Source organism: Piliocolobus tephrosceles, chromosome 14, assembly GCF_002776525.5.
Source record: "Piliocolobus tephrosceles isolate RC106 chromosome 14, ASM277652v3, whole genome shotgun sequence".
NCBI lineage: Eukaryota > Metazoa > Chordata > Mammalia > Primates > Cercopithecidae > Piliocolobus > Piliocolobus tephrosceles.
This window is the reverse complement of record NC_045447.1, coordinates 27,228,646-27,253,418: the sequence shown is the minus strand read 5'-3', so window position 1 is coordinate 27,253,418 and position 24,773 is coordinate 27,228,646. Positions and strand designations below refer to the sequence as shown.

Below are 24,773 nucleotides of genomic sequence, written 5' to 3'. Positions count from 1 at the left end.
GTGATAATTTCAGAAGTCAGGAAATAAAGGTGGATTATACTTGTGGTCTTCAAACATTTTTGCTTATATGCAACCTAAATGAAATAATGTCAGCCCTGTGTATCTCCATGTTACAGTTGGCATCTAAATGTTTATCACAAGTTTATGTATAATATATATCATAAGTTTATATATATCATCATAAGTTTAAATATATATATAATTTAATATATAATTTTATTAAAATTATAGCATTTTAACATGAAATTATTTCATTCTTCTTTTAACTATATTCAGTGGAATACAAATACCATCATCATTTGAAACCTACTGTCATCCATTTAAAAATATACAAACCATACTCTCCTTTAGTCAGAAATGTTACGTGATTCTTTTTTCTTCTCTAAAATCATACTACCAATTTACTTTCCCCACAAAATTTAATCCTGTCTTAATTACCCTTTTATTGCCCCTCATCTCCAAAGTCATATTTCATTGGTTTTGTGAAAATGGATCTGGATCCTTTAAATATCTTTTCTTTGCCAATTGGCATAATGCTGATTTGTTCATAGAGGGTGTTGGAGAGATATTCCAGGAGGAAGGAATGAGTATGTCTTCCTGGGTCTCACGTGGTTTTCTCCAATGCTAGGCAAAGTGCAGCTTTTTCTAGCTCTTCATGAAGGCCGTAGTGCTGTAGCTGGGAGCCTCAGACAATGTGGCTCTGAGTCTTAGCCCAGGCTGCTGCTCCTCATACCCTCTCCTCAGCGCCTCATGCATACTTGCTGGGGCCCTACAGCGATGGCCATTTAGCAAGCCAGTCAACTGACCTTTGCTCTGCACCAAAGCCCAGAGCTTTCCAAGCCCAAGCTGTACACAGAAGCGTGTTAGGTTTCTACAGAGGGCAGCCTGTGTATTTCCTGGTTCCAGCAATGCCTACAGTGGTGCCACAACTCTCTCTACGTCCCCCACCTCCATCAACTCTGGCTCTGCTGTGTGCAAAAGGTTTTTTGCCCACAGCCCTCCTGCCATGAACATTGTATGCTCTAGGCCTTATCCTGCCTACCAGCCTTGGCTTGCCAATGCCCCAAAGGGTTGTTCTTGTTTTCCCAGCAATTATGGACCAATTCTGGCCCCAAATAAAATAAAATTTCTTTGTTGTCCAGTGGGCTACAACCACATCCTCTTCAAAGAGGTCTTCAAATAGGTGACCAGGTTTGTCTTTCTTTTGGGCTGTCCCTCAAGATTAGGGTACCCTTAGAGTTCTCATTCACAGCTTAATACATTTTTATATTAAATTTCCCCTGTTTAAATTACCGTGCAGTTTCTCTCTTGGTTGAACCCAGATTGATGCAAATCCTGATGTAATGTTTATGCTTGAAAGCCTTCTATGATCAACCTATCATACTTCTCTGTAATAGGATATAAATAAATTGAAATAATTAAAAAATATTTCTTGTGACCTTAAGACTCTAAGTTAAATGGTTTTTCTCCATTACTAATTCAATTTATTTAAGTACAAGTGTTCAAAACCACATAAATATATTATAAATTTTGATAACTAAATATGAAGAAAATATATATTACAAATGCATGATATTGCTTAACTAAGAGGGCAGAGAAAGGGGGGCTGACTTTGGAAACGACTGGAATTCTAAAGACAAACGGATTGTTCATAAGCCTTGTACACTAGTTGGTGAAGTTGTTTCTCATGGGGTATGGGTTAACAAATCTGAACCTACCATAGATATATATTGGGACTGAACAAAAAAGTAAATGGATAGAGGATGGTGGGAGTTAAGTGTCTCACTGTTGGAGTTGGGGGTCAGTTTACAGATAAGCAAGCAGGGAAGCTATAATGAACCATGTGGTACTGGATTAGAATACAAATGTAAGAATGAACTCATGTTTATCTTTCTTTTTCTTCTTTTTTCTTTTTTCTGAGACAGAATCTTGCTCTGTCGCCAGGCTGGAGTGCCATGGCACGATCTCGACTCGCTGCAACCTCCGACTCCCTGGTTCAAGTGATTCTCTTGCCTCAGCCTCCTGAGTAGCTGGGATTACAGGCACATGCCACCATGCCCGGCTAATTTTTTTATTTTAGTAGAGACAGAGTTTCACTATGTTGGCCAGGATAGTCTCGATCTCCTGACCTGGTGATCCACCCATCTCGGCCTCCCAAAGTGCTGGGATTATAGGCATAAACCACTGCGCCAGGCCGAACTCATGTTTATCTTAATATAGATACGATGGATAGATGTAGATAAACTTGTAGATATATGTATATACAGAGATGACTATAACACATCTATTTTTAGCTCTGTTTCCTTAGAGGGCCTTGGAGCAAGGACACTTCAGTAGCAATGAGCATATCCAGTGCCCAGATTTTGGTGGCTAATACCATTCTCCAATAAAGGGTACTAGAGCTCCTTGGAGAAATGACTGATTCTAGAGCTGGGGCAAGGAATATACTAGATGAGTCTTGATATCTTGTAATGTGAGAAAGTAAAGAAGTGGTCAAAAAACAAAATGGTGGGGATTTATCTAAGGAACATAGGAGCAAACTGAAAGAGGTCCCATTGGCTAAACCTAGAATAATTTGAATTTTTTTTTTTTTTTTTTTGAGGCAGAGTCTCACTCTGTTGCCCAGGCTGGAGTTCAATGGCACAATCTTGGCTCACTACAACTTCTACCTCCTGGGTTCAAGAGATTCTCGTGTCTCAGCCTCCCAAGTAGCTGAGATTTCAGGGGTATGCCACCACACCTGGCTAATTTTTATATTTTTAATAGAGATATGGTTTCACCATGTTGGCCAGGCTGGTCTGGAACCCCTGACCTTAAGTGATTCACCTTCCTCGCCCTCCCAAAGTGCTGGGACTATAGGCATGAGCCACCACACCTGGCCAATAATATTTTTTAAATGTCATATTGAATTATAAACCTGTCTTAGTCCATTTTATGTGGTATAACAGAATACTACAGACTGGGTAATTTATAATGAAGAGAAATTTATCTGGCTCACTGTCCTAGAGGCTGGGAAGTCCAAAAGCATGGCATGAGCATCTGGCAAGGACCCTCTTGCTGTGTCATCCCACGGAAGAGACAAAAGGGCAAGAGAGTGCAATAGGGCAATAGAGAAAGGGGGCTCAACTCATCCTTTTTATCAGGAACTCACTCCTATGGTACTAACTAACTAACTCCTGCAATAATACCACTAATTCATTCACAAAGGCAGGGTCTAATAAGCTCTTAAAGATCCTTCCTCTCAAAACTGTTGCATTGAGAATTAAGTTCTCAACATTTGCCTATTGGGGAACATGTTCAAACCATAGCAAACCCTTAGTATACATAAATATCTATGAGTAAGTACTATATAAATAAATAATTGAATAAGTAAATAAATTGGGGGAGAAGAGATAAATCTCCTGTACAGAAAACTTCCAAAAAATTTATATAGATACCCTTTCCTCAAGGAGGTGGAATATAAATTCCTACCCCTTAAGTGTGGACTACACTTTAGCAACTTATTTCCAAAAAATACAATATGGAAAAGGGTAGGAAGTAACTTTTTAATGGGAAACCTGGCAAATAGTACCCTATCTAGGTGATCAAATTTAACATAATCAGTGGTAAGTCATGTTGATAACATGTACCTTTGATACTATGTATTGGGAATGAAACTTTAACTCTGTAGTTTTCCTCCTCAAAGCGCATAACCCAAGTCTAATCACGAGGAAAACATTAGACAAATCCAAATTGAGCAATATTCTATAAAATACCTGACCAGTATTCCTCAAAACTTCAAGGTCATAAAAAAAAGGCAAGTTTAAGAAACTGTCACAGCTAGGAGGAGCTTAAGGAGACATGATGGCTAAATCTAACGATATATCCTACATGAGGGTATATATATCCCATATAAGGATATATCCCTATAGGAGATCCTATAACATAAATAGGACATTAAAGAAAAACTAATGAGTTCTGAATAAAGGATGGACTTTAGTTAATAATAATGTATCAATATTGGTTCATTAGTTGTGATCAATGTACCATAGTAATAGCAATGTAAGATATTAATAATAGGAGAAATGTGGTGTTTTATATTTGGGAACTCTTTATACTATTTTTGTAAATTTTCTGTTAATTTACTCTAAAATTGAAAGTTTATTTAAATTTTGGCTGAGCATGGTGGCTCACGCCTGTAATCCCAGCACTTTGGGAGGCCGAGGGATCACCTGAGGTCAGGAGTTCGAGACCAGCCTGACCAATCTCGTGGAACCCTGTCTCTACTAAAAACACAAAAAATCAGCCGGGCATGGTGGCTTGCGCCTGTAGTCCCAACTACTCAGGAGGCTGTGACAGGAGAATTGCTTGAACTCAGGAGGCAGAGGTTGCAGTGAGCCGAGATCACACCACTGCATTCCAGCCTGGGTGACAGAGCAAAATTCCATCTCAAAAAAAAAAACACTTTATTTAAATTTTAAAAAGTAAATGTAATGGAAATGCATCTCTTAGTGAGAAGAATGGGATGTTATGGTGGTTTAATTAAAGGAGATTTTGCTGATCCCAATATTTCAAATTGTTCCTTTATTTACTGCTCTGGTAGTATTTAGATCTTAGATCTTGGACCTTAGTAAGATTCAGGATGCGTGACAGATATATATTTATTTTACAAAGTGGAAGGACAATTGTAAAAGTGGAGGATGGAAAAAAAGAGAACCATTGTGATGTGTAGGTCTCAGGTGTGTTCTCTGGCTTGGGAAAGAGTGCCTGTGGAAATTGAAGCACTGGAAGTTTACTCTTTTACAACTGTTGGTGCCTATGTACTCACTCCTTGAAGTGTCTTTGTAATATGCTCTAATGGTAGGTGTACCTCAGTCTAAAGACTTCTGATATATATCATCTTGAGAAGTGCAGCTGTGAAAGAGAACAGAGCAGGAGTAGTTGGAGAGGATATGAAGTCTAGAAAAGCTTCCTTCAGAAGCTTCAGTACATTTAAATGTCAAGGGGAAGGCCATTGTTGAGGGGAGGAAGGAAGGCAGACTGCATGTGGACTTCAGGTTTAGCCTCAGAATTTTGAACATGGTTTAGAGAAAGCTCTATATAGAGGTTGTATGCACAGCTCAATTTATAATAAAATGTACTTTGTGTCCCATTTACAATGTTAACATTATAACATTATCATTGTTATGGTCACTGCCTTGCATACTTTGTCAGCTCCCTTGCCCCACTCTCACTTTCGCTTGCTTACACAGTCTTGACTAAGCCGCAGCCCCTTTGTTTTTTTTTTGTTTTTTGTTTTTTTTGAGATGAGTCTGGCTCTGCCGCCCAGGCTGGAGTGCAGTGGCACGATCCCAGCTCACTGCAAGCTCCGCCTCTCCGGGTTCACGCCATTCTCCTGCCTCAGCCTCCCGAGTAGCTGGGACTACAGGCGTCCGCCACCATGCCCCGGCTAATTTTTTGTATATTTAGCAGAGACGGGGTTTCACCGTGTCAGCCAGGATGGTCTCGATCTCCTGACCTCATGATCCGCCCGCCTCGGTATCCCAAAGTACTGGGATCACAGGCGTGAGCCACCGCGCCGGCGCTGCAGCCTTTTAAATGCAATTCTCTGTCTTTGTTTTCCTCCTTTCTACTGAGCACCCCTCCTCCATTTGTGACCTATTTAATGCTCTCACTTCAGAGTCATGATCACTAATTTAAGAGGATCTTTATATTTTCTGGCGAACATACACTATAGTTCCCCATTCCCTTCACTCTCTCACTCTTCTAGGTGACTGTTTCATAAATTATTTCTTCTCAAATCTCCAACACCGTCTCCTTCTTCACTCTCAGCTTCCTCGCTTTCCTATCACTGAGGTTGAAAGTGACTCTATAGTTTGTCCTGGCAAGTTCCAGTTTATCTTCCCCATTTTGCTTCCAACTCTCCTGACAATGAGCTTGGCTGACCTGAAGTGACTTCAGGCCCAACACCAGATGCAAAGGGAACTGTCTTACATAACTTTTAAAGCAGTTTCCACATTTGTACAAGGCCTAATCCTTATAATAAACCCTTTATTCTGTAATACTCAGTGGTTCTGCTTTTCTGATCAAAGAAACAGAAAAGTTAAGAGGAAAAAAATAGAAGCAATCAGAACAGAATGACCATAATCTCCCACCACATCTATCTGTATCTCTGCCTATAATCTCAATGGTTCTTCTTATGTCTGTGGACCAACTCTCTATGGTCCTAGCCAAGACCAACTCCCTCCTTTTCTGCACTATATCCCATGTCTTTTCACCTTCCCAGGGACTTCTGTCCAGCAAATCTCTGTCTCTGTCTCCATTAGCATTTGCTCCTGTACTGGAGCATTCCATCCCATCCATTTATTTACAAACACTGTGAGATTTTTCTGTTAAAACTACCTTCTCTTGACTTCTTCCTCTAGCCAATACCCCATCTCTCATCTATACAGCAAAAGTTTCAGAAAGAGTTGTCTAAACTCCCCATCTCCTGTTTTCCTTTCCTGGGCTCTCTGGAATCTATTATCATCAGGCTTTTGCCCCACCATTGCTCCGAACACTGCTCCTATCAAGATCACCAAAGAGCTCCACACTGGTAAATCCGATGGTTCTCTTTCCTCCTCTCATTTGATTTGTCAATAGCAGTTGACACAACCGATTACTCTCTCCTTCTGGAAACATCTTCTTCATTTGGCTTTCAGGAAATCTGTTTTTTCTCCTACATCACTGATAGCTTCTTCTCAATCTCCTTTCTATTTTCCTCTATTTCTGTCTAACGTGGTCCCATGGCTTGGTGGTTGAAATTTTTCTATTTTCTATCTATATTCACTACTTTGGTAATCTCGTCTATTTTTATAGCTTTAAACATCATCTATACTTTGATGACTCCCAAATTTATACTTTCCAGATTTATATTTTCTATTGAACTTGAGACTTACATAATACAAATACCTACTTAGTATCTCCACTTGGAAGTCTAGTAGGTATTTCAAATTTAACTTGCCCAAAAACTGAGCTCCCAAGCTCTATAATGTATACCTTTGTCATAATCTTCCCCATTGCAATAAATGACAACGTCATTCTTCTTAGGTCACAAACCTTGGTGCTATCCCTGATTCCTCAGCTGTACCTTCAAAATATATCCAAATGTATACAGAATGACAACCTTTGTATTTATTACTCTATGTCCCACTGTTAAAAGTTTTATAAAGAATGAAAACCTTTGTATTTATTACTCTATCTCCCACTGTTAAAAGTTTGAGAATGTGTCTGTCCATATATTTTTCATGACAAAGTTGGAGTCAGCCTAAATGTTCATTAGTGAGAGAATGATTAAATATATCATGGCAGATTATATTAAGCAGCTGCTAAGAAGAATATATATCCAGTAGTGCTGCTATAATATGACACAGGCATTCCTAAAAATCACCAAGCTATATAAAATCACACAATAACCACCACAGGGCCTGTGGGAAAATGGAGTTGGGGCTTAATATTAAAAAATTTTGCCAGTAACAGTAAAAAAAGACAGAAATCTAAAGAAAATGATAGCACACTTTTTTTTTTTTTTTTTTTTGAGACGGAGTCTCGCTCTGTCTCCCAGGTTGGAGTGCAGTGGCCGGATCTCAGCTCACTGCAAGCTCCGCCTCCCAGGTTCACGCCATTCTCCTGCCTCAGCCTCCCGAGTAGCTGGGACTACAGGCGCCCGCCACCTCGCCCGGCTAGTTTTTGTATTTTTTAAGTAGAGACGGGGTTTCACCGTGTTAGCCAGGATGGTCTCGATCTCCTGACCTCGTGATCCGCCCATCTCGGCCTCCCAAAGTGCTGGGATTACAGGCTTGAGCCACTGCGCCTGGCCTATAGCACACTTTTAAACATGTTAAATGATTAAGGAATACACAAATACTATAATACATTTGGCTCCTTACCTTGAAAAATACTCAAAGTTTGCTCTTGAGCCTGTAGGCCCCACTGTCCCACTGGCCAGCCCTGCCTAGCAACCATGGTTGGTACCCTTTCTGCTCAAGGAAAAGAACAAAAGAGAGATAGAAAAAGAGTGGGAGAATAAATAGAGAAAAATGGCAGAGACCTGAGAGGAAAGTGGGGAACAATTAAAGAAAGAAGAAGGTAGGAAGCTGCTTAGCCAAGTTGCGACTGGCGAGTTACTGTGAGGTGGTAGCAGGTGGGCTATCTAGCCAGAAAGTTGAGACACCGAATATGGCATTAGCTACATTGTGTGGCTCAATGACCCTGTGAAGTGTGGTGTGTGTGTGTTTTCTGTATTCCTATCCAGCTTATTTCAGTTGGGTATCATTTTTGAGTTCACCTAGTGTTTCTTGTGAACAAAATTGCATATCAGAATGTGAAATTCATCTTATGCCCACATTATTCCCTGATACAGTGATCATTTTGGAAAATTTTTGAATTTTCAAAGGTCTATTTCTAGAAAACAGAAATGGAGTTGTGCAACATATAGTATTTTATATATTGTTTTCCCCTCTTTTTTTTTTTTTTTTTTTTACTTTATGTTATGGACATCCTGCCTTGTCAGAGCACACAGACTTACTTTCTTCTAATGGTTTCATGGTACTCTATAGTCTAAGTTGTTGGTCTGTTCCCCTACTGATAGCACTTTTATTGTCTGTATTTTTTAACTATTACAAATTATATAGTATTTCATTGTGTAATTGGATATTTCTTTAAGACAGATTCCTGGAAATGTGGTTGTTGAGTCAAAAGACAGGAGCATTTTTCATCTTAGCGGGTTTACACAAATTGCGCTAAAGAAGCTGTACAAACAATATAGGAAAGTGTTCTTTTCTTCAATATGTAGATATTGGATAGTATGAATTTTCAAAAACTTTGGCAACTGATAGGTGAAAAAACAGTAACATTGTTTTAATTTGCATTTGTCTAATAAGTAATGAAACTTCATTGTGTTTCAAATGTTTATTGACAATGTTTGTTTTTTTCTGAGGAAATATCTATTCATATATTTTGCCCATTCTTCTATCAGGTTATCTTCTTTCTATCAGTTTGTAGGAATTCTTTAAATATGGGGAATGTGAACTTTTTTTCCTATTATCGGGGTGGCAAATACTTCATCTTAGTCATTTGTTCTTAAATTGTGTTTACAGAAAACAATACTTTAAGTTGGAAGTTTTCTAACTTCAATTTTATCCTAGGTTTTAACTTTCTTGATGTGGGAGGGTTAACTGTAGTGATCTTCACTTCCTGACTCAAAGGGTCAGGCTGTGATGGAGACTCATTTAAATGGCTTGTGTGTAGGGGTGTCTGGAAGACATTTTGGATCTTATGATAATTATTCTACTAATTGATAAATTAGAATATTTAACTTACAAAGATACAAACTATAGGGCAGAATACATATTATGAATATTTAATACAGAAACACTGAGACATGTAGGAACAATCGCATTTTCTTTAGTGTATGAGCAAATCTAAATAATTTTGCTAGTGGATTAGCATCAAAAACAGTAGAATACTGCATGTAACATTGCTCTTCTCCTCCTTCAAAAAAACCTCAGCCGAGTCTGCCCATCAACTCTACCCGGGACTTTTTCATAGGCTAGACGTCGTTTTTTGAATTGTGGTACTTGTGAGTACATAAAACCTGTTAAAAGTAGAAAAAGGAAAACCATTTTATTGCTTACAATAGTAAAGTATAGGTTTTTTTCTTTTCCTTTCTTTTTGAGACAGAATTTTGCCCTTGTCACCCAGGCTGGAGTGTAGTGGCACAATCTTGGCTCACTGCAACCTCTGCCTCCTGAGTTCAAGCGCTTCTCCTGCCTCAGCCTCCCGAGTAGCTGGGATTACAGGCACCTGCAACCACGCCTGGCTAATTTTTTGTATTTTTAGTAGAGACACGTTTTGCCATGTTGAGCAGGCTATTCTCAAACTCCTGACCTCAGGTGATCCACCCGCCTCGGCCATTCAGAGTGCTGGGATTACAGGCGTGAGCCAACACGCCCGGCTGAAGTATAGGTATGTTTTCCTCACTGCTCAAATGGATTTTGTGTCTTCATCATCTATCTACAAAGTGTCAAAATTTCCCAACTGGGATAAAATAATAACTATTAAAAAGTGTGTTTTTAACATAAATGCCTCTGAACGTAATGGCCCGGTATTAAAAATTAGTGATAAATGCATATATTTTTATGCTCATGCCTTGTACAAGTAGTTAAATCTCCCTGGATTTCAATTTTCTCTTCTGTGAAATGAAAAGTTATAATACGCAATCTCTAAGTTCTCTTCTAATTTTAACATTTTTAAGTAAAAACAATCCAAAATGGTTTGGGAAGCAAGTCAGGCAGGGCTTCCTAATTCCTGAAAGTTTCCAGTAAGTCCTCATTAATTAGGATATAAATTAGAGGCTCATTTTGACAGACTTTGAACCTAAAACAAAGACATATTGCCTGGTCTCCGTGTACCTTGTATCCATTTTTGTGGTGAGAGTGTATACAATTCTGTCAGTTGTTTTTTTTATTCTTCTTCTTCTTCTTTTTTTTTTTTTTTTTTTTTTTTTTCTGGTTTGCCCTTCTATTCCTGACTGCGGCTTTTTTTTCACTTGGGCTAATTTTCTTCTCATGAACATATACCCTCTAGGGAATACCATTTTCACTAGGGACATATTTCTTTTCAGGGAGAGGTTATGTGTTTAGGAATCTATCTGTAAATTCATGTCTTTTAAGGCATGTCTGGAAAACAAATCTTTAACTCCAATTGAGGAGCTGAAGAATCCTTAAGTAAACAAGTAGCTGAAATACAAGGAATATTAATGATGACAGGACTTTGGTCCTTCGCTGTAAAGCTGTGGGAGAACCTGGACTACCAGTAGCATGCTGGTAAATGTTTAACAACCAGCTCTCGAGGTGGTGTGGGGGAAACAAGGAAAGGCCTGATTTGTAGCATCTGCCAATTTTTCTGATATGAAGACCCCCACCATGGCTGATTTTAAGCTACCAATGTGATAGAAACAATGTTTTTTTCTGGATATCAATCTCTCACAGCCAATTCTAAAATTTCTAAAAATGCTTAAATTTCTCTTTCTATAGCTGCCAGGAAGCTTTCCCATGAAATGAATGTATATTTTGCACCTATTTAATAATTCCAATTTATTATCCATATATTATTTATATATGGATATCCATATATAGTTATTCCTATGTTAGTATCCACGTGTTCAATTATAAAGCACACACAAATTTCCAGTTAACCAATACAAAGTGTCCCAAGTACAGTCACAGATGAAAGCAGTTTTGAAGAGATTACCAGCATTTTGGACATTATAAGCAAAATTCACTACATCCTTACCAAGTTGGATAAAGAATCATCATTAATACATGGAAGGAGTAAATAATAAACTGACAACAATGCAGTTGTCAGAAATAACAAAAGTTCAAAAAACCCCAACAACATGAGAAAAACCCCACTCTTGGCTGAAAGAAAAAATTTATACTAGATCAATAAGGAAAAAATAAAAATTAGAATACCATATTTAAAAATAGTATTAGTAGCTCATATTCAGCTGCCATTCCGGAGTCTTTAATATGCCATTTTTAATACTCTTGCTTTTAAGTTTTCCCTCATGAGCTTGATCCTTGACCCATAGCTGTAATGGGAAATTTATTCTAAGCTGATGAATGATAGGTGGTGATCATGTAAGAACTCAGCTTATATGGCTTTTTAATATATGATACATTTATGTGAAAAATCCCAGATTTGGATACTTACAGAGGCTGATTATGAAATCAGTAAAATGGAAAACTAAAAATTATGAAACAGTTTTAATAATTATCCCTGGGGATATAATCTCCTAATTGCAAGAGTTAGGGTACCATTATTTAAAAGTTTAAAAGGCAGAGTGGGGTGCAGTAGTTCACACCTGTAATCCTAGCACTTTGGAAGGCTGAGGCAGGCGGATTGCTTGAGCCCAAGAGTTTGAGACCAGACTGGGCAATATGGCAAGACCTTGCCTTTACAAAAAATACAAAAATTAGCTGGGTGTGATGGTGCGTGCCTTTCGTCCCAGCTACTCAAGAGGTTGAGGAAGGATGATTCAGCCTGGGTGACACATCAAGACTCTGTCAATAATAATAATAATAATAATAATAATAAGTTTTAAAAGCAATGTATTTTGTTAAACAGACATGACAAAAAATAAAAATAAAGCAATGTAGTAAGCAATTATATCATGGAGATCCCATATATACACTTCAGGACAAATGGAAAATTATCTTGAGGCTATGGGTTATGCTAATGGCTTTGGATAAATTTTCCAGGGCTGTGCCAATATTAATTCAAAAAGTGTTGTATCTTAAACAATGTATTTGGAGGTAATGATGTACTATGGAAAACCAGTTAAATAAAATTTGTCATATTGAATGTAGATATTAGTACCAAAGAGTCAGGTGAAATGTTTGAATAAAATTATTTCATGGAAATAACTTGGAAACTGGAAGAAATTAATGTTTCTAAATTGACATTATTTTATAGAGTATGTGATTTAAAAATATATAACTAAATTAATGAATTAAAATATAGGTAGATGTTTGACTATTCTAGTCATATACCTACAAGCTTTAAGCTTTTTCTAACATTTAATGTTAGAATTTATTTAAAAATGACTTCTGGGTCTTCTCATTGAAAAATGGGAGGTTATATACTGGAGTGCCCCGTGTTCAAGAACACATAGTAATTCACATGCATATTTTGTTTCAGAGTAGAAAAATATGAAATTTTCATCCAGTTTATGAAGTTAGCATAACCTTTATGTCAAAATGTGATAAGGCACAAATAAAGAACACAATCTAATATCATGAATGTGGACATGAAAATCATAAATAAATATTAGCTACCATATTTAACAGCGTGTTAAAAGAATCTCTTAGGCCGGGCCCAGTGACTCACTCCTGTAATCCCAGCACTGTGGGAGACCAAGGCGGGTAGATCGCTTAAGCCCAGGAGTTCGAGACCAGCCTGGACAACATAAGAAAACCCTGTCTCTACCAAAAATTGCAACAAATTAGCCAGGCATGGTGGTGTGTGCCTGTAATCCCAGCTACTTGGGAGGCTAAGATGGGAGGATCGCTTGAGCCCGAAAGGTGGGGGTGGCAGTGAGCCGATCATGCCACTGCACTCCAGCCTGGGCCACAGAGGGAGACCCTGTCTTAAAAAAAAAAAAAAAAAAATTCTCTTAGACAAGGTAGCATGAAATATTAAATAAAACAAAAATATAAAAATTAAAAAAAAATCATCCCTCAAAAACCAGTTATGTTTATCACAGAAATGGCAAAGATAATTTAATACTAGTAAACCTGTGAATATAATCTTTGACATGAATAGGTCAATAGAGAAAACACATTTGATTTTTCCCAGTATGTACTAAAATGAGTTTGGATAAAATTTAGCATCTACTTTTCACAGAAGTTTTTACAAAACTAGATACAGAATACTTCCCATTAAAGTGAGGAACAAAACAAGTTGTGACTATTAAACTAGAGCAAATCCAAGTATTACAAGTCCTGGAGCTTATACAATCTGGGAGGTCTTTTTAAAACAAAACAGAGAATACAAGATTTTCCTGGCCCCTCTCAGGCCTCACAAAAAAACCTATGAAAAAAAGAAGTTTGAAACTTCAGCTTCCCTCTGCCCTCCCCTTTTCCTCCTATCCTGGGGAAGGCCACCTTTGTATGGCCGTTAGAACTTAATATTTTGTTTTAGATGCTTGGGCCAATGCAAGACGAAATGACACTGAAAGAAAAGCTAGAATCACTAGAAATAAGAAAATTAAATTGTTCTTTTAAAAATTTGATATGCTTAAATGTTCAGACAACTCAAAAATATCCACCAGAATGGAGCTAATAATAGTGCCTATTTAATAGAATTGTTAGAATTAAAGTAAATAATCCAATAAAGGACTTAGAATAGAGACTGGCACCTAATTAGGCTCTTTTAACAAATGTTAGTCAATTAAATATACCTACCCCACAAAGAGGTTAATTTTCTAATTCACTGATTCCTCTGTTTAATCTCTGTTGATTTTAGTCTCCTGCTTTACTTACAGTTACACTGCTTTTATTTTTAACTTCTTAAGTTGAATGCTTAGTTCACTTAAGGCTATAATAATTTAACACAGTATATTTTCTTTGCATTTATTTTAGAGTTTAGATTTTCTTTTACCCAACAGTTATTAGAGAAGTTTTTTAAGTGTAGTAATTAAAACAACAACAACAAAAAGGTTAAATTTGGAGATGATTTTCTCTTTTAAAATTAAATTTGAGAGTAGTTTAATCAACTATTGGATAGTGTTACCTGTTAATGATTCCTTGTCTCCTGAGTTAAATGAAGATTCAGGATGCCTTTTCTGTCCTAAACTTTTTCCAGCTCTTTGGTAGAAATAAAGGCTGTTGAATTCTTTTTGATTTGCATTAGAATCAGAAGCACAAAATAAATCCAAACTGGGGACAGATGGTAATTCTCTCCAGAAAGTCTCATCATTTGAACTTTCATATGTGAGGCCTTCAAACTCATCTGATAGACATTTTTGCTGATCAGTGAATAAATTACCTTTCTGAGAGTAAAATTTGTTACATGTAGTCTGCTCTGCACCATATTGTAAGTTGAACGGGTGATTCTCTTGTTCCCATATATTTTTCTTTAAGTTCCAATGAAGAGGAGAATGAGAGCCCTCTAGTGAAAAGATAGGGTCAGATACTTCTTTACTTATGAAACCTTTTGCTTCATGTGTTCTCCTTTTCTGAGAATTTATAAAACGGGGGACAACTGACACTCTCTTCTGAGCGTCACTTGGTGATTTTATAGTTTCACAGTTCATTTGTGTTAGACCCAAAGAAAAGACATCTGACTCTGAATCACTGTGGTTTAGAAAGGAGTTATAAGCTGGTCTCCTTGATTCTATATTAATTAGAAAAGGAGTATTCTGCACTATATTAGGTTTACAACTAGAGTCTTTCCAGTAGCTGGTCTGATTGTACGAAGTCACAGGTGGTAAAAAATCTGAGATTTCTTTTAGTTCCATAATGGAAGAGTTGTCATTCAAAGTGGTGGTTTTGTCTTCCTGCACTGTCTCTCCTAATCCTAAATACTGATAATATTCATTATGTTCTTGAATGACAGAGTCTAAATCAGAAGCTGAACTCTGAGAAGACAAGGTACTAATCCGATTCCTGTTGTCCTGAGGTGATGAAATTTGCGGTGATTTTGTTACAGAAGAAGAACTAATCTTGAATAGGGAAGTGATGCTACAAAAATGCTAAAAAATGAATTAATATAATGCAAACATCAGTTTAGTAAATATGAATCATGATGCTTATCTATATGGAAAGAAGGCAAAATATAAATAAGTAGTCTATCCATAGATATTACATTGATCCAGGTATTAACAACGTGAAATCATTAGGTTCTATTAAAAGCAAAACTCATTGTAATTCATACATATTTTCTAATCACTTGTAATAGATTTTTTAATAGTCTATTTTTCAGAACAATTTTAGGCTCACAGCAAATACAATAGAATTTTTAGTTATATAATTCATACATGAATACTATTTCCTTGATAAGAATTTTAAAATATTACCAGTAAGGCTAAAGTTACCTTTACAGCTACAATGAAGTGTGTGTTAGGACTGTTTGGAAGAGGTAATGTAAATACATGTGAATAGGGTATATAATTGAATTTTCTGTGAGCACAATATTCCAAAATGATTTAAAGCTGATTATATTGAATTTATCTGTATAAAATAGCTTTAGAATATATAATATAGGCTGGGGTTTATGGCTCATGCCTGTAATCCTAGGATTTTGGGAGGCCAAGGCTGTTAGATCACCTGAGGTCAGAAGTTCAAAACCAGCCTGGCCAACATGGTGAAACTCTGTCTCTACTAAAAGTACGAAACTTAGCCAGGTGTGGTGGTGCACACCTGCAGTCCCAGCTGGTCGGGAGGCGGAGGCACGAGAATCGCTTGAACCCGGGAGGTGGAGATTGCAGTGAGCCGAGATCAAGCCACTGCACTCCAGCCTGGGTGACAGAGAGAGACTCCATCTCAAAAAAAGAAAAAATACTGTAATCCCAGCACTTTGGGAGGCTGAAGTGGGTGGATCACCTGAGGTCAGGAGTTCGAGACCAGACTGACCAACATGGTGAAACCCCATCTCTACTAAAAAAAAAAAAATTCAAAATTAGCCGGGCATGGTGGTGTATGCCTATAATCCCAGCTCCCTGGGAGGCTGAGGCAGGAAAATCTCTTGAACCTGGGAGGCGGAGGTTGCAGTGAGCTGAGATTGCACCATTGCACTCCAGCCTGGGCAACAAGAGTGAAACTTCGTCTCAAAAACAATAAATAAATAAAATATAAAATAAAATGTATAATTGATAGCTAATGAAAAGTCTGTATGAAATTTAGTTCAAGTAAATTATTTCTTTGCTATTTGAAGTCCAAAACAATTAAACTTGTATACCTTCGTTTAAAAAATCCTATTGTAAGACTAGATACTCAAATAGAAAGGAAATAAATTCCTATCATAATACAGGTCTCAAATAACTAACCTTTAACACTTTTTCTGGGACTTCAGGTAGGAGTTCCTGAAGTTGACACAGAGTTGCTAATAATATCCAATGCAGTGAAGGTCCTTTATTTAGCATGAGCTGAGCCACCAATGGGTTAACACATGGAAAATCAAGTAAGTACATTTCTTCCTAGAAAATAGTTTAAGAAATAGTCAGTAGTCTTTTGAAAGTGATCTATTTTATTCTACAAGTATGTACATTTCTTCCTAGAAAAGAGTTTAAGAAATAGTCAGTAGTCTTTCAAAAGTGATCCATTTTATTTTACTCTTTGCAGCGGATTAAAATTTTTGTCATTGTACCTACCACTCAATTTGAGACATTTGGGGGAAAAATGTTACCAGAAAGTAAATTCAAATACAGGGTTTTATATTTGCTTTCCAAATATCTAATTTATACATTTAGAAAATATACCTCAGATGGTGAAACTTCAAGCCAGGATTTATCCAACCATTCATGAGGATCTCTCTTTGAGGTCATTAAATTGTGGTCAGCAATTTGTCGAATTAGCAAGGCAGTTGCTTCTACTCCTGGGGCAATTACAAGCTAAAAAATATTTTTTTATGTTAGGTTATAGGAAATACTAGGAAGCAAAATATAATATTTTAAAAAAAGTTTGTAATTAGAAGATAAATTAAACAACAGCAGATTCTAATCTTTAACACTATTTTAGATAGAAACTATTCGTTTATCCTACATCCAGGACATTTTATTTATGAGGATAACCAATTTTCCTTCCTTATTTAAATGTGATATCCTTGTATTTTTACTTTTTGGAACTAAATCATTTTCATTTCATTTGGCATTTAGTAATAGAGTCATTAAAATATAGTGTTATATTTCAACTATATTAGAAAAATCAGCAATTTGATTATCACTAGTAATACTACTATTTTGCTGTTTCCAAAAGTTAAACCTAATAGTTTTCGATTAAAATAATAATTTTAAAAATATAGTACAAGATTTTTCAAAGACAAAGTTCAAAAATAAGGATACTTATAAATGAATTTGATCTTGTATTCAAAAAAGAAAAAATAAGCTTTTGATTTAGAGTAGTCATTCCCAGCATTTTGGGAATTGCTCATCTAATATTGGCTTACTGATTCTAAGATACCCCTGCCAAAAATGTGGTGTTTGTGTATATTACACAATTCTAAAAAATATTTTCCCCATTAGTACAGTAGTAAGAGAAAAAGTAAAGAAAAAATAATTTCATAATATCCTCTGTTTCCTGTCTGACACTGTTTTCCTCTATTCCCTTCTCTCTTCTGAAATGTCAGCCTTCTTCTGCTGCTTTCATTTCTTTCTTTTCTTCTTCATCTTTTAAATTTGATTGAAGGAAAGATAGTTCATGAGTTAGCAGTTTAATGTGAACAGAGATATACTGCTCCAAATAATCGTATCTTGGAAATATAAATATCCTGTACCACAGTGGAAATTTAGTAAACCATAGAAATCTCACAAAATAATTATGATTTTTTTTCCTTTTATAAGAATAACAAATACAAAACAGTTAGTACACACCTGGGGAGTACATGCATTTTAAAGGATTTTCTTTAAATGACATTATATAGGGAGAGTACACAGAAATACCTTGTTCAATTCCAAATGTACTTAATTGCTACTTTTGGATGTTTTGAGAAGATATGACACTTTCATTTAAATATATAAACTTTATTTTAACCCTTTTCCCATTTAGGAAAAAAAAGTGCAGCACTCATTTAATTTTACATAAACATGCTCTTTGAGGCTGAAGCAAATCTGACTGATTTTCGATGTGAAAATAAAATATAAAAACTGTGCTTGGAGTTATTTCTAAACAGAACTAACATCAGAATCATCTGAATCATCAGAATTTTCTGTTTCAGAAAAATCGATTCATCAATAGACTCTTTAGCCAACAACTGTTTGAGAATGATGTTAACGTCACAAGTAGGAATGCTATGTTTTCTAGGATTTGACATTTTTAGGGATTGAGAATTACTATATTTTGTAATGGAAATACCACTGCTAAAATTAGAATGCTATAAATAGAAAGATGTCTTTTGTTTCCTAAGTTGATATACTAGAGTATGCAAAAATAATAATAAAAACGAGATACTGCGTGGCAAAGTTATCTCGGGGTAAACACTGCAGCAACAAGCCTGGCTGGCAAGGATTCTCAGGGCAAAGGGAAAAGAGTTAAAAGCCATAATTTTATGATGGTGGTAATGACGATTAATTTATTAGGGCAGGAATTCTGGGGCTCATGGTTAGATTTGGAAATTCAGGAACCTCCTTAATTTGTTTGAAAAATTTTGCACGTGTTTATTTATGCATTTTCCTGCAAAGACGGTTCATAAGAAAATTATAGAACTTTTAAAAAATTGGAATAACACTTAGCATAACACTACTAGCAGTATTTTCTTTTAATTTAAGAAAATGTTCTTAAACTTCCTAATACTTCCTTGATTTTCAGGTCCTTCAGATGCCTGAAAATAAAAAGGTGCTAATGGTCCTGATGTGATCTAAGAGATCAAAAGCCATGCTACTAAATAAAGTAAGGTAAAGCAACAATACGTTCTAAAATAGTATGAGTCCAGGGGGCCTCCTTTAATACAACAATGTCATCAAGTCAGTAAAACAGGAGGCTTATGAGTACTGAGGACATACTGATAATAGAGTAAGAGCAAATTGACCACAGTTGCCTCTCAACATCCATTGAAAAAATGACCTGCTTTTTAGATTATTATGTAAAACCTGAAAAGCTTTTAGAATAGTTTGATCCAGATGGAAATAGACTTGTTTGGAATGGATTGCTCCTAGGCAGTACTCCTATTTCATCCCCAAATGCCTTCTTTGGATCATGCCCTTCCTGGGCCATGTGACTGTACTTGAATATAGGATCATTCACTGATATCATATGCCCCATGTATAGAGGAAAAAATTTTTCTAAAGCATATTTTGCCCGTAATGGTTTACCCTGAGCTGGGAAGAGAAGAGGCTAAATAAGTGGTAAGACCTCACTAGAGACAAATTTACATTTGTCATTCACTTATTTAGGTAACTTTTCTAAGAATTTTATTTTTGTTTAGTATGCAGCACAGAAACAAAATTATCTGGAATTCCAGTTCAAACAGATCATTTGTTGATTTTCTTAGCAAGTGGTACTTTGATTGAATTCCACTTAGTAGACATTTATTGAATGTTTTTGCTTTTTGCAAAGCACTATGCTAGCTGCTAGGTTTTACAAATAAAAAGAACCTCATTCTTACCCTTCAGGGTGGAAGATATATGAATAAATATCCCCATACTATAATAAAGATATGAAGTATTAGCAGGAGAATGGAAGGAGAGATGATGTATCCTGAGAGAGCAGGATTGGGGCAAGTTTCTTTCTTTTTTAATTATTATACTTTAAGTTCTAGGGTACACGTGCACAACGTGCAGGTTTGTTACATATGTATACATGTGCCATATTGGAGTGCTGCCCCCATTAACTCGTCATTTACATTAGGTATATCTCCTAATGCTATCCCTCTCCCTTCCCCTACTCCACGACAGGCCCCGGTGTGTGATGTTCCCCATCCTGTGTCCAAGTGTTCTCATTGTTCGATTCCCACCTATGAGTGAGAACATGCAGTGTTTGGTTTTCTGTCCTTGCAATAGTTTGCTCAGAATGATGGTTTCCAGCTTCATCCACGTCCCTACAAAGGACATGAACTCATCCTTTTTTATGGCTGCATAGTATTCCATGGTGTATATGTGCCACATTTTCTTTTCTTTTCTTTTTTTTTTTTTGAGACGGAGTCTTGCTCTGTTGCCCAGGCTGGAGTGCAGTGGTGTAATCTCGGCTCACTGCAAGCTTCGCCTCCTGGGTTCACACCATTCTCCTGCCTCAGCCTCCTGAGTAGCTGGGACTACAGGTGCCCGCCACCATGCCCCGCTAATTTTATATATTTTTAGTAGAGACGGGGTTTCACTGTGTTAGTCAGGATGGTCTGGATCTCCTGACCTTGTGATCCGCCCACCTCGGCTTCCCAAAGTGCTGGGATTACAGGCGTGAGCCACCATGCCCGGCCATGCCACATTTTCTTAATCTAGTCTGTCATTGATGGACATTTGGGTTGGTTCCAAGTCTTTGCTACTGTGAATAGTGCCGCAATAAACATACATGTGCATGTGTCTGTACAGCAGCATGATTTAGAATCCTTTGGGTATATACCCAGTAATGGGATGGCTGGGTCAAATGGTATTTCTAGTTCTAGATCCTTGAGGAATCGCCACACTGTCTTCCACAATGGTTGAACTAGTTTACAGTCCCACCAACAGTGTAAAAGTGTTCCTATTTCTCCACATCCTCTCCAACACCTGTTGTTTGCTGACTTTTTAATGACTGCCATTCTAACTGGTGTGAGATGGTATCTCATTGTGGTTTTGATTTGCATTTCTCTGATGGCCAGTGATGATGAGCATTTTTTCATGTGTCTGTTGGCTGCATAAATGTCTTTGTTTGAGAAGTGTCTGTTCCTATCCTTTGCCCACTTTTTGATGGGGTCGTTTGCTTTTTTCTTGTAAATATGTTTAAGTTCTTTGTAGATTCTGGATATTAGCCCTTTGTCAGATGGGTAGATTGTAAAAATTTTCTCCCATTCTGTAGGTTGCCTGTTCACTCTAATGGTAGTTTCTTTTGCTGTGCAGAAGCTTTTTAGTTTAATTAGATCCCATTTGTCAATTTTGGCTTTTGTTGCCATTGTTTTTGGTGTTTTAAACATGAAGTCCTTGCCCACGCCTATGTCCTGAATGGTATTGCCCAGGTTTTCTTCTAGGGTTTTTATGGTTTTAGGTCTAACATTTAAGTCTTTAATCCTTCTTGAATTAATTTTTGTATAAGGTGTAAGGAACGGATTCAGTTTCAGCTTTCTACATATGGCTAGCCAGTTTTCCCAGCACCATTTATTAAATAGAGAATCCTTTCCCCATTTCTTGTTTTTGTCAGGTTTGTCAAAGATCAGATGGTTGTAGATGTGTGATATTATTTCTGAGGGCTCTGTTCTATTCCATTGGTCTATATCTCTGTTTTGGTACCAGTACCATGCTGTTTTGGTTACTGTAGCCTTGTAGTATAGTTTGAAGTCAGGTAGCATGATGTGGGGCAAGTTTCTTAAAATAGGTAGTGTTTGAACTGGGCAGTGAAAGACAGGTAGAACTCTGACAGTTAGTGGTAAGAGAATGGGGCAATAATATTCCTGGGGGAAGGCAGGCCAGAATGACATGTTTGTGCAAAGGCTGAGAGGTCACAGTATGGAGGCATATTCAGTAAATGGTGAGTACAATAATGTTAAAGAAGGAATCGCTAAGGGCCACATTGTGGAAGAGTTTGAATCCAGCTGAGTTTGAACTTTATGTTGATTTAAGTAGGAAGCTATGGACAGTCTTTGAGCAAGAAATTCAAATCAATAGCAAATTTTTATCAAGAGATTACTATGTACCTGGCATTGTGCTAGGTTCCAGGAATTAAAAAAATGAATAAACATGTTTCCTTACCTTTAAGGAGCTTATAGTCTAGTGAGTGAAATATTCACAACTGTATTTCAGAAATGTAATTGGTGTCTATATGTGACCAATAGACACTAATGACCAATAGACCAATGTGACCAATAGACACTAATATTCCTTTTCTACTCTTTCCCCACTTCAATCCATTGAAGATTGAAGTGGGGAAAGAGTAGAAAAGGAATATTAGTTAGGAAGCTACTTTAAAAATCCAACTGTGAGGTGATGAAGACCTGAATTTAGGGAAATAGCAGAAGTAGAAGGAGCGACATATTCTAGAGACACTGCAGAGTTAAAAAGAAGATTTAGCTACTAATTAAATTGCAATAATGATGCCATAAACTAAGCTTGTGGGAGGATGAGAAGCTGTGTTTTGGACCTGTAGAGTTTGTAGTACTTGTTGGATATTCACGTGGAGATTCCCAGTAGTCTGCTAGAATACAGGTGCAGACCTTAAGAAATGTCAAGAAAAATTTAAGAATTATACTCAGAAATGAAAGCAAAATCTGTGGGAATCTCTAAGTTCATAAAGAAGAGAATGTAATGTGATAATGGAACAGTGCTGAGCCCTGAACTTGGACAAATGTCTAAATTTCAGAGCGGGACATGGAAAAAGGGGACCAAGGAAAGAGAATGATTAGAGATTACCAATATATTACCTCTAGTATATGTCTTAAGAGTTCCATTTACAGCAGATACAAGCTTAGTACATCTTTCATAAGGAACATTTTTAATCAAGGGATATTTATTTTTATTCATATCCTGCTATGTTTAGAAAACATCTGAGTAATAATAAAGAGATGAAATATGATTTTAAATTCATTAAACTAAAGCCTTTTGGAATAGAATAATGATAAAATATTTATTAATTTGAAAACTATTCTTTATTTAGCTTTTAAACAGTTTTTAACTCATTTGCTTAACACTTTTTTCTCATTGGGCACTTAAATTTGAGTATAATTTTGGTTTATAAAAAATACTTATGAAGAAATACATAGGAAAAGAATACCTTTACATCCAGTTCTTCAGAGTTTAGCCCAAATGAAACCAAAGCTGCATAAATCAGTGCTAGGTGATGAAGTGTCTTTTCTGTAAGCGGATACCTACAAATAATTATATTACTATATTTCTATTCATTTGATATTAGATTATATTTATTAAAAATTAATTTTATTTTCCATATTTCATAATATTTTTAGAATAACCTAGCTAAGACAACACCAGTGTGGCAAATTTGTGTGTGTATTTTTCCACTCTGTACTCTTGAAAAAACATCTCCATCTCCATTCTTTAATAATACTGTCAAATCTAGGGGATGCTAAGGGTATGTGTGTTAGGGGAGGTGTGTGTTGTGGGACGAACTTAACCCATCCCTTTACTGACTCCAGGGATAGCTTTATGACCAAAGCCTAGCCAACTAGAATACTCCATCCCCCCGGTCAAAGTAACAGGTTCAGACATAGACACATGACCAGAACCAGGATACATGGAATCCTCCCAGAGTTCCCTAAACTGTTAGAAAATGCATCTTTCTCTTTTCCTTCTGTGGTTACTAAGCAGGTCAGATGTAAGTGCTGAACTGTGGGTAGATATTTCTACTACCTTTACCCACTTTATGTACCCTAAGCAACAAAGAGGAAATTACTAGCTTATATTACAAAGAAGTCCAGGGGAAGCCATTGTTGGATCCTGGGACTCAAACAATACCATCAAGATATTGGCTCTCTTTATTTCTTGGCTCTTCTTTCCTGTTTTGAATTCTTTCTCAGATTAGCTCTTTCCATAGGAGAAGCTGATAAGAACACTGTGCCTAAACTGTTGACAAACAATGTAGTTTCTGTTAAACATCTGCTTTTCTTCTTAGAGTCTAGAACTTTGATTAAGTGCCAGGCAGAGGGTGCCTACTTGACCAGCCCTTAAAAAAAAAACCCTGGGCATTGTGTCTCTAATGAGCTGGGCTGGTAGAGAAAATTTTACAAGGGTTATAACAGTTTGTTGCTGAGGAAGTTAAGCACATCTTGTATGACTCTACTAGGAGAGGACTCTTAGAAGCTTCCTCCTAGTTTCCTCTGGACTTTGCCCCATGAGCTTTTTTCCTTTGCTGACTTTGCATTATAGGCCTTTGTATTGTAACCTTGCACCATAATAAATTATAGCCATGAATACAGCTATATACTGAGTTCTGTGAGTCCTTGTAGCAAACCATCAAACCTCAGAATGGTCTCAGGGACCCCTGACACTCTCACTCAAACAAGAATTAATGGCATGAACACTAACGTAATTCAAACAATTTCTGTTGTATTTTCAGTTTTCCTAATTTGGTCAGTTGATTAAGATACTTCCCAAATGTTCTCATTCTCTAAAAATATGAATCTGAGATATCTAGAGGTCTGAAAATTGTTATATTTTATAATATATGATTGTGAATATTTATTTGCTGTTTACATCTTGAATAAAACTATCTCAGAGTATTAGATAATTATTTTCATGAAAATCTGGGTAAAAATAAGTTTGAATCTCCTTTTATTCTCCCTTGTACCTCAATTGCACTACTAGAACTATAGGTAGACAGTAATCTAAAACAACTTTTAAAAATTTCCAAATCAGTTATTTACTAAGAACACTTCCAAGTTCCAGATAAAGCTCAAAATGC

General features: G+C 36.6%; 1 protein-coding gene across 2 annotated transcripts in view; it reads right to left on the bottom strand.

Annotated features, from left to right (window-relative positions):
* Positions 1–8,913: 8,913 nt before the first annotated feature.
* The window catches only part of SHOC1 (shortage in chiasmata 1), a 101,119-nt gene continuing 85,259 nt past the window's right edge, over positions 8,914–24,773 (bottom strand). The window contains exons 20-24 of one of the 2 annotated variants that reach the window (XM_023201893.2): positions 23,130–23,223; positions 17,000–17,131; positions 16,568–16,717; positions 14,314–15,274; positions 8,914–9,613 (exon numbers count right to left, since the gene is read on the bottom strand). In XM_023201893.2, coding sequence (XP_023057661.1) covers positions 9,513–9,613; positions 14,314–15,274; positions 16,568–16,717; positions 17,000–17,131; positions 23,130–23,223 — 1,438 coding nt within the window. In that variant the 3' untranslated portion in view covers positions 8,914–9,512. The remainder of the gene's footprint in view (positions 9,614–14,313; positions 15,275–16,567; positions 16,718–16,999; positions 17,132–23,129; positions 23,224–24,773) is intronic. The other variant, XM_023201886.2, reaches the window with a different exon arrangement.